At 44.3% G+C, this 9,649-nt stretch overlaps 2 protein-coding genes across 2 annotated transcripts; one reads left to right on the forward strand and one right to left on the reverse strand.

Moving 5' to 3' along the window:
- Window positions 1-792: 792 nt before the first annotated feature.
- Window positions 793-1,737, forward strand: LOC115526045 (olfactory receptor 4D5). Its single transcript, XM_030333511.1, has one exon. It carries the CDS (start codon window positions 793-795, stop codon window positions 1,735-1,737), a length of 945 nt encoding a protein of 314 aa, XP_030189371.1.
- A 2,869-nt stretch (window positions 1,738-4,606) lies between these two features.
- On the reverse strand, window positions 4,607-5,702 carry LOC115526198 (olfactory receptor 6T1). The gene is given in 2 exon segments (XM_030333680.1): window positions 4,607-4,759; window positions 4,761-5,702. Coding segments are annotated over 2 exon segments (1,095 nt in total).
- Window positions 5,703-9,649: the final 3,947 nt, after the last annotated feature.

The following is a 9,649-nucleotide window of genomic DNA, read 5'->3' on the forward strand; positions in this document are numbered from 1 at the left end:
AGGCAGCTTTGCACGTAGATAGTGATTTTTTACCTTCAGATAATATTTGTGGCCTTCTCTTGCTGCTTCTCATATGAAAAAGCAATTAATTCTTTGGATGATGTCCCTGAAATTAACACTGACACACACATTTTTGGGGGGCAGTTCAGTATTCTAGTTGCTTTTCCCTGTGTTTCCCCGGGGACTATAGTTTCTCTGGGTTTCCCAGAGCCACTGGACAGGAAGCTTCTTCTTCCACATGTTTTCTTATCTAACTTTAAGAAGACAGCAGTTCACGACCTTTATAGGTCTAAATATTTGGCCTGGGGGAATTTTTCGGGTTTTCTAAATAAAGGCTATCTATAGCTATGAGATATTAGACTGCAGGAGAGCGTGCAGTTATTTTGGCTAATTGACATCATGGATGAGGGGAGTGAGACAGAATTTTGGAAGATCGTTCATGTTTTAGACCGCTAGGTACTGGGAGAAGTGACATTTACTTCCGGGGTTGCAGTTTTTTCTCTGTGTATCACTTCTCAAGTTTTGAAGGCTGATTATTTTTGATTTTCATGAACTATAAATAGTAGCAGTGTTACCCTGAGTTTTACGCTCCTGTGCTTGATTATACCAATATGGGATGTTCCAATGCCTGGTTTCCTATAGAACTTCTTAGGATAGTCGTCTTATAGTAAATGAGACAGGGGAGGATTCCCCAGAGAGGGCAGAGGAAATGATCACAGAGAAGCTGGTGGATCCCGTGACAAGTATGTGCGTTTTCTTCAGCAGGTTCGCTTACCAGGTTATACCGAACGGATGAATCCAGCAAATCATTCCCAGGTGACAGGCTTTGTCCTCCTGGGGCTCTCTCAGGTATGGGGGCTTCGGTTCCTCTTCTTTATTATCTTCTCTGTTGTGTATCTTATGACCGTAGCTGGAAATCTCCTTATTGTGGCCATAGTGACCTGTGACTCACGCCTCCACACAACCATGTACTTTCTCTTAGGCAACCTTTCTTTCCTAGACCTTTGCTACTCTTCCATCACAGCACCTAGGATGCTGTTTGACTTGCTCTCAGACAACCCCATCATTTCCTTCGGCAGCTGCCTGACTCAGCTCTTCTTCTTCCACTTCATTGGAGGCATCAAGATCTTCCTGCTGACGGTGATGGCATATGACCGCTATGTTGCCATCTCCCAGCCATTGCGCTACATGCTTGTGATGAACCGCACAGTCTGTGGGCTCCTCATGGTAGCCTCCTGGGTGGGGGGCTTCATCCACTCCATTGTGCAGATTGGACTGACTATCCAGCTGCCATTCTGTGGGCCTGACAAGCTGGACAACTTTTACTGTGACGTGCCTCAGCTGATCAAATTAGCCTGCACGGATACCTTTGTCTTAGAGCTTCTGATGGTGTCTAACAATGGCCTGGTGACTTTGATGTGTTTTCTGGTGCTCCTGGGATCCTACACGGCACTGCTAGTCATGCTCCGAGGCCACTCACGGGAGGGCCAGAGCAAAGCCCTATCCACTTGTGCCTCTCACATTGCTGTAGTGACCTTAATTTTTGTGCCTTGTGTCTACATCTATGCGAGGCCATTTCGGACATTCCCTATGGACAAGGCGGTCTCTGTTCTGTACACAATGGTCACTCCCATGCTGAATCCTGCCATCTATACCCTGAGAAACAAGGAAGTGATCGTGGCCATGAAGAAACTGTGGAGGAGGCAGAAAGAACTTCTGGGTCCCCTGGAGCACTGACCGCCCCCCCCCCCCCCCCCAGATTAGCAGAAGCAGAGACCTGAGAATCTGAGAGCTGTTTCTCTGGGGCAGCCTGCTCAAGAAGACCTACAGAGTAGCTAAAACCACTTGTCTACTCTATTACTTACCTGGATTACTACTTACTTCTGTGCTGTTCTCAACCTCAGTCAAGTTCTGGTGACCTGAACTTTTAACACAGCTAGAAAATGGAATGAGTACCCTAGAACTTCTCCCAAGTGCCTCCTAGAGAAAAAGTCTCAGCTGCTATGCAGGCTTGATGTTTGGGTCAGATGGCACTTGCTCCTATGATGATGTTGGCCCTGTTGAGAAAGTTCTAGCTGAAGTAGGCATGAAGGTCGTACATCTGGTGTTTCTTTTCTGGCATTTCTTCTTGGACACAAAATATATCCGAGGAGCTCAAAACAATTCTTTTTTAACAAGTTTTTATTTATTTATTTATTTTGAGAGAGAGAGAGAGAGAAACAGAGAGAGAGAGAGAATGCATAAGCAGGGGAGGGGCCAAGAGAGAGGGAGAGAGAATCCCACTGCCTGTTGTAAAGTCATAACTAGCACATCTGTCTCCAAATCCATGCAATAGCTTCCTACTCAATTCTCTAAAATCCACTTTGTTTCTCTCTAACCTGTTGTCCCCACAGCAGCCAATTGATTTTTTAAAATATGATTTGATCACTTCCTTGCTTAAAACCCTTCAAAGGCTTTACATTGCCTTATGAAGGAAGAAAGATCCCCATAAACCTTGTAGATAAGGTCCTATCTGAACGGACCTCAGCCCACCTCTCCTTCTCCAGTCCTCATGTGCATTTGTTTCTCTTATTCCCTCATCTGACTCTGGGTCCTTGCAAATACTACTCGTTCTCTCCGGAATGCTGCTCCCCTACTTTCTCCCTGGATAATTGCTGCTCAGTCTGAGGCCTCAGTATAGAGCTCATTTCCTCGGAGGTATGTTCCCTGGTCTTTAATCCAGATTAATTTTCCTTACTAGTCCCTCTAACAAAACTCGGCTCTTTTCTCAAAAGCATTTGTCACAAATTGCAACTACATAGTAATGTGTGTATTTAGGTTTTCTTGTTTGTTTGTCTGTATGTTTTTTCTTTTCTTGCCAGCCATCCCAATTACACTATAAATTGTATAAAAGTGAGGGCTTTGTCTATCTTGTTTACTACTACATACTCAAGGTCTAGCGTTGCAGACTTTGAGTCTGGAATTCTCTCTTGTCCAGCAAGAAAGTGGATGCAGAATTGAATATGAGAGAGGCTAATGTCTGGGAAGAGACAAGAACCCTGAGTAAAGATCCTTGCTCCGTATTTATTAGGATCAGAAGGCTTATAAATGTGATACACGTGCAGAAAGAGACAGTAAAACAGTGGCCATTAACTCATGTGTGAGAGAAAGGGGGTTTCGAAGGTATGCAGTGTTAGGGGTTAGGGTAAATACAAATCAAAGTCCTGGCGCTGAGCAGATGGCTGTTTACTGCAGGCACCAGGCACCAGGTCTGTTTATCTTAACTTTTCTAGGGGCTAAGACAGATAGAGCATGCTATCTCAGGGTTAAAAAGGCATTTTTCTTGCTAATTAGCTCTGGGCGTGTTGGCCCTGTAGCGGCTTTCCACTCTATGCTTGTTTTACTTAATGATAAATCCTGGGCGTTTTCACCCTGCTGTGGCGGCTTTCTGCCTCTACCTGTTCTTGGACGCTTTTGTTCTGTGGAAGCGGCTTTCTGCTCTATGCTTTGTTCTACGCTGGGTGCTTTCACCCTGTGGTGGCTTTCCGCCCTGAGTCTTGTTAACCCATTGGTGCAAGCTCAGGAAGCTCTTTTTATTTATTTCTTTATTTATTTTATTAAAAAAATTTCTTTTAATGTTATTTATTTTTGAGACAGAGAGAAACAGAGCATGAGCAAGGGAGGGGCAGAGAGAGAGAGGGAGACACAGAACCTGAAGCAGGCTCCAGGCTCTGAGCTGTCAACACAGAGCCTGACGCGGGGCTCGAACTCATGGACTGTGAGATGATGACCTGAGCCGAAGTCGGACGCCCAAGCGACTGAGCCACCCAGGCGCCCCATGGAAGCTCTTAAACTTATTCCCCACAGTCTAGCTCCACAACCCAGATTCAAGAGCAGCAACGGAGGGGCCTTGATGCAGCACCAAGGAAGCATATGCTCTCAGGATTGTGCACAACCACGTGGGTGTGTGTCTCTTTAAAATTTGTGCCCTAGACCTCTCCCTTGGCCCTAGACGTCACCCTAGTCCCAACCCTGCCTAGCTCAGTGCCTTAATCCTACTGGGTATTTAATAATATTTCTTAAATAAGTGATTGGATGATTGGCTTTGTGTTTAGAGTCTATCAGGTAGAAGTTGACTTGGGAATTTGGGATATCTAAATATTTCACTGGTCGCAGTGTTTTTCCTTCGGGAGATTCCTATAGGAGCTGCTAGTCACCTAAACAGAAATGGCAAGCGAAGATCAAAGTAACAGTTATTACCACAGCCAAAATGGAATTTCCCAATGTTTGGGTTCTGGTTAATCTTGTTTGTAATAGTCTAGATGGAAGTCATCAGAACCCTTCTTCTTACTCCCCTCTAAGCTCCAGATCTGAGTCTCCGTATTTTTAGCATTCTCTGATTGGCTCTGCATTACAGGACCCTGAAGCAGTAGTAAGTATGCTTGAGCATACACATACGGAAGAAGAGGAATGGCCTCCCTGAAGGAAGTCCACACGCTTACCTGCCCCGAGGGAAATGTGTCCTAACCAGAATTCTGAAGTGTGGCCAACTGGATCAGCCTTCCCTATGGGGAGGGGAGGGCATCAGGAAGAGAGGAGAGAGGAAAACGAAGGCTCTCTCTCTCTTTCATGATGCGTCATTCTGGAGGCTAGTTTTTAATTGTCTGAGAAAAGTGCAGGGTGTTGTTGGACTGATTTGAACTTCAAATACATTTTTACAAATTGCATACATTTTTAACCTCTTAATCCAATATTTCCTTTTACTTGTGACCCTCATAGTCTCTCGAAGCCATGGTTCTGTGCCACATCAGGGCATCTCTTAGGGCCTGCTTCACCTTATCGTTGCGGAGACCGAAGATGAATGGGTTCAGGAGGGGTGTGATGATACAGCTCAGGACGGAGGCCCCTTTGTGGAGCAGCGTGGACTGAGCCTCTGACATACGGAGGTAGAGAAAAATGGAGCTGCCATAGACAATGATGACCACTGTAAGGTGTGAGGCACAAGTGGAGAATGCTTTTTTTCGCTCCACAGGTGTGGGGGCCCTGAAAACAGTGGCAAGAATGCAGGCGTAGGAAACCGAGGTCAGTGCCAGCGAGCCCAGTAACACTGACGTGGAGAGCACGAAAGCCACCAGCTCCAGTAAGCGGGTGTCTCCGCAAGAGAGCCTCAGCAAGGGCCAACTGTCACAGAAAAAGTGGTCGATACCATTGGGGCCACAGAAAGGTAAGTTGGCCACGAGGATGGTGGGGCACAGGACCCAGAGGAATCCAGCTAACCAGGAGGCCAGAACCAGGTGGGAACAGACACGGCCATTCATTAGAGTCTCATAGTGGAGAGGTCGGCAGATTGCCAAGTAACGATCTAGAGACATGACAGCTAAGAGGAAGAAGTCGGTGGTGCCTAGGAGGAAGTAGAAGTAAGACTGGATGATGCAGGTGGCGAATGAGATGGAGTGGTCCCCCGTAAGAATGATGACAAGCATCTTGGGAACCACAACAGACACGAGCAACAGCTCCAGGAAGGACAGATGCCTCAGGAAGAAGTACATCTGTGTGTGCAGGTGTCGATCCGTCCAACTGAGCCCAATGATGAGCAGGTTGCCTGTGGCCGTTACAGCGTAGGCTGCCATCAAAGCCAGGAACAGCAGGAACTGCAGGATGTGGCTTCTGGGGAAACCCAGAAGGACAAACCCTGTCACGTGAGTCCAGTTTTCAGGACTCATCTCTGGTCATCGGCAGGAGGAACGAAACAGAACTTTATAACTGGATCTACAGCCACAAGTCATCAATTAATCAATCAGTAAAATAATAGGCACCTAGCGCTTGATTACATTCTGAGAATATATTAATCTGTCTGCTTACTGGTGACTTACACAAAATTATGATAGCAAGAGCATACTAATAATAACACAGATGATATTGAACACTAAGTATGTATTGGGAAATTTTGGATGCAGTATCTCCTCTCATGGCAGCTCTCAGAGATAGATATAACTGTTCTCATCTTACAGATAAGGGAAGGAAGACTGAAGAAGTTTAGGGAAATTTTCTATGATCAAATAGAGAGCAGTAGAGGCAGAATTTCCTGCCAGCTTTCTGTGTCTCTCACGCACATACTGCTTTCCCTGTTTCACTTAGGCTGGGTACCACTTGAGTAGTGTGAACTTAGAAGAATCCAGAAGAAGGAAGGGGTCAGAGAACAAATGTACTATGAAAAAATCTTACTGGGATCAAGAACTCTGAATGTTTGTGGTCCTTCTGTTTCCTGGCTTAGCATAAAACAACAATAAAAGTCAGGGCTTTCAGTGACTTTAGAGATCTTAGTTTCCTTAATCAGCCAGAGAGCCACAGGGCATGAAAACATGCAGAGCCCCAGTTCTGATTGTGTGTGTGTGTGTGTGTGTGTGTGTGTGTGTGTGTGTGTTTTACCAAGACTTCCTTCTGTAGGTTACAGGAAATCCCTCTTCCTGGGTTAACATTGACCAGTCTTCCCTCCTCCTCAGCTCTCCCAACATGTTCATGGCATAAGGTGAGAAGGGAGAGGGAACCTTACCAAAGGGCATAGTATGTATCAACTTGCCTTTTCAACTTTTGCTTTGCTTTGGAGACAACCTCATCTTGTCCTCGGAGCTTTGGGTGCCACGTGAAATTTATCCATAGATTTTGAAGGGTTGGGTTTCACTAGAAATCTTGGTTCTAGGCTCCTTTTCTCACGTCCAGCATCAAATACTCTGAACTTCACAGCTCCTGCCTGTGAGTTCAGGAAAATGTTGAAAACATTCTAAGACAGAAAGAATACAAGTTACCACCAAATTACTTTAGTTAATTGACAAGGAATGAAGCGTTGAGAGTTTTGGCATAGTTTAATCCCAGATCATCCATTAGTCTAGACTTCCAGCATTAAAGATGGGGAGCATAAGTATTTTCTGTATTCTGTCTGAAGCAGCCTTAAGAAAAATGATCAGCCAAGGCAGGGAATCTTAGTTACAAGGCCGAAAGAGAAAGGCACTCAGGGCAAGTTCTGGTTGTGTCAATAAGGAATAGTCCTGGGGTTGAGTAGCTAGCTGATAATAAAGCTTTATTCTGTTAGCCTAGAGATTATATCTCCTAAATCAATGAAATACCTCAATACAACCCAGTGTAGGAGACTAGAGCACTATTTCAGGATGACATAGTCATTTCAGATAAGGAAAATGTGCTAACTGTGGCTTTTTCCAAAGGATCAGGTAAATGTTATGATTAAAAATAGCTTATAAAGCCTAGCTGTCAAATGTTTAATATTATCTTTTATCTACTATTATAAAACACATACACTACATACACACATTTCCCATTTGCTCTGCACCATGACTTAACCCACACAATTACATAGCTACTCTTGCTGTCCACTTTACAACTGAGCAAACTGGAACAGAGCAGGTTTAAAAAACCTCAGAGGTAGAGCTAAGATGAACATTTAAGGTTATCCAACCCTGATGTCAGATGGTGGCACTAGTAAGTATGGCTATTTTGACTTGAAACTTGAACCTGCCAGAGGGAAAAAGGGCATTGATTTGGAATAGCACAATATAATAATGCCTCACAATATAACAACAGCTAGCATTTACTCAGTAGCTATTATGTGTCAGGAAAGGAACTTTTCATTCATTTCATTTTTAAATCTCTCAGAAACTGCAAGATAAGCATTACTTAAGCATTACTTCCACCCTACAGGCAAGGGAATTAGTTAGAAATTAAGGACCCATATCTACTGAGTTAGGGATTGGAATTTTAGAAAGTCTGACTTTGGAGGCTTCACTTGTAACTGCTCAGCCATCATATCTTAGGTGAGAGAGAGTTTGTGACTATGAATTTGATTTGATGTCAGCTTCCAATTGTTATCCTGCTTCCTTTGTGGGCTAACGATAAGAATTCTACGTATAGAAATTAGTTAATGTAGTTTAAAGCTTTGATCTTGAAAAAATGAAAATACTCTTCAGAATGCGTGCTAGACTGAGTCTTATCTCAGAGGATTTCAGCTCCCCTTACAGAGCAATAACAGGTAGGTGTTTGGACCCCAATCACTCCTGAAGAAGATGGCCTCCCTTACCTGAGTACATTGCAGAAATTTGTGCTCCTTGTCTTTCAAGTTCTATCACAGGATATTCTAGATCTCTCTCATGTAGAAAGTGGAGCATTCTGCTTGGAGTTTATAGATCTAGAATCACACACAGGTACCTACCTACTTTATCATTCCCAATAGGTACTCCCTCATGGCATTACACATTGGGCTTCTTATCCTAAATCTGGTTGGAATCATCAAAGCCCTCCCATCTCCTTTTTGAAAGATAGGACCTTCCTGCCAGGACTTACCGTAAACCTATGCTTACGAGACCCCTCTCTCAGTGTCTTCACCCACATGGACCATTTGGTCTTGTAAATTTCCAGTTTCCATGAGGTATGTCCACGTGTCCGTTTAGTCCTCCAAGCTCCTTATCATCCACCCAGTGCTCCTCATGCTTCCCTTCTCCATTTTCTCTTTTCTCCTCTTTAGGTATGATCTTGGCATCTTGAAGTTTGAGTAATTTTTAAATTTTTATTTATTTATTTATTATTATTATTATTAAGAGAGAGCACACAAGCAGGAGAGGAGCAGAGGGAGGAGAGGATTTCAAGCAGGCTCCACACCCAGTGCAGAGCCCAATGTGGGGCTTGATCTCACAACCGTGAGATCATGACCTGAGCCAAAATCAAGAGTCAGGTGCCTAATTGAGCCACCCAGGCACCCCTTGAACAAATTTTATGCCTTATTAACCAAGGGTGAATCTAGGTTTATTGAATATTTCCTAAGAGCATGGAGAACCTGCATCAGAAGTTTAGTTTGTCTATTAAAAAGACAGTTTGATGGGGCGCCTGGGTGGCGCAGTCGGTTGAGCGTCCGACTTCAGCCAGGTCACGATCTCGCGGACCGTGAGTTCGAGCCCCGTGTTGGGCTCTGGGCTGATGGCTCAGAGCCTGGAGCCCGTTTCCGATTCTGTGTCTCCCTCTCTCTCTGCCCCTCCCCCATTCATGCTCTGTCTCTCTCTGTCCCAAAAATAAATAAACGTTGAAAAAAAAAATTAAAAAAAAAAAAAGACAGTTTGGGGGCGCCCAGGTGGCGCAGTCGGTTAAGCATCCGACTTCAGCCAGGTCACGATCTCATGGTCTGTGAGTTCGAGCCCCGCGTCAGGCTCTGGGCTGATGGCTCAGAGCCTGGAGCCTGTTTCCGATTCTGTGTCTCCCTCTCTCTGACCCTCCCCCATTCATGCTCTGTCTCTCTCTGTCCCAAAAAAAATAAATAAAACGTTGAAAAAAAAATTAAAAAAAAAAAAAAGACAGTTTGTCTATTAAAAATGCTGACTTCTAGGCTCTACCTATAAAAATGCAATAATTCTCTGGGGTTAGGGCCCAAGAATACAGGTTTTTGACAATTTCTCTGGGTTAATCTTATTTACCTTAAAGTTTGAGAAATACTGGGTTTAGAGAGAAAGAAGACAGAGTCGGGCAGTTTGAATGTGATTAGGAAATAGGGACTGAGGTATAAGAGAAGGCTAAGTGGAAGGTTGGATACAGAAGAGTCCACAAATGGGAAGCCTAGTTTTCTAAACTAAAACCATCACCAACTTTGTAATGTGGTAGTACAGCTAACTTT

Source organism: Lynx canadensis, chromosome D1 (assembly GCF_007474595.2).
Source record: "Lynx canadensis isolate LIC74 chromosome D1, mLynCan4.pri.v2, whole genome shotgun sequence".
NCBI lineage: Eukaryota > Metazoa > Chordata > Mammalia > Carnivora > Felidae > Lynx > Lynx canadensis.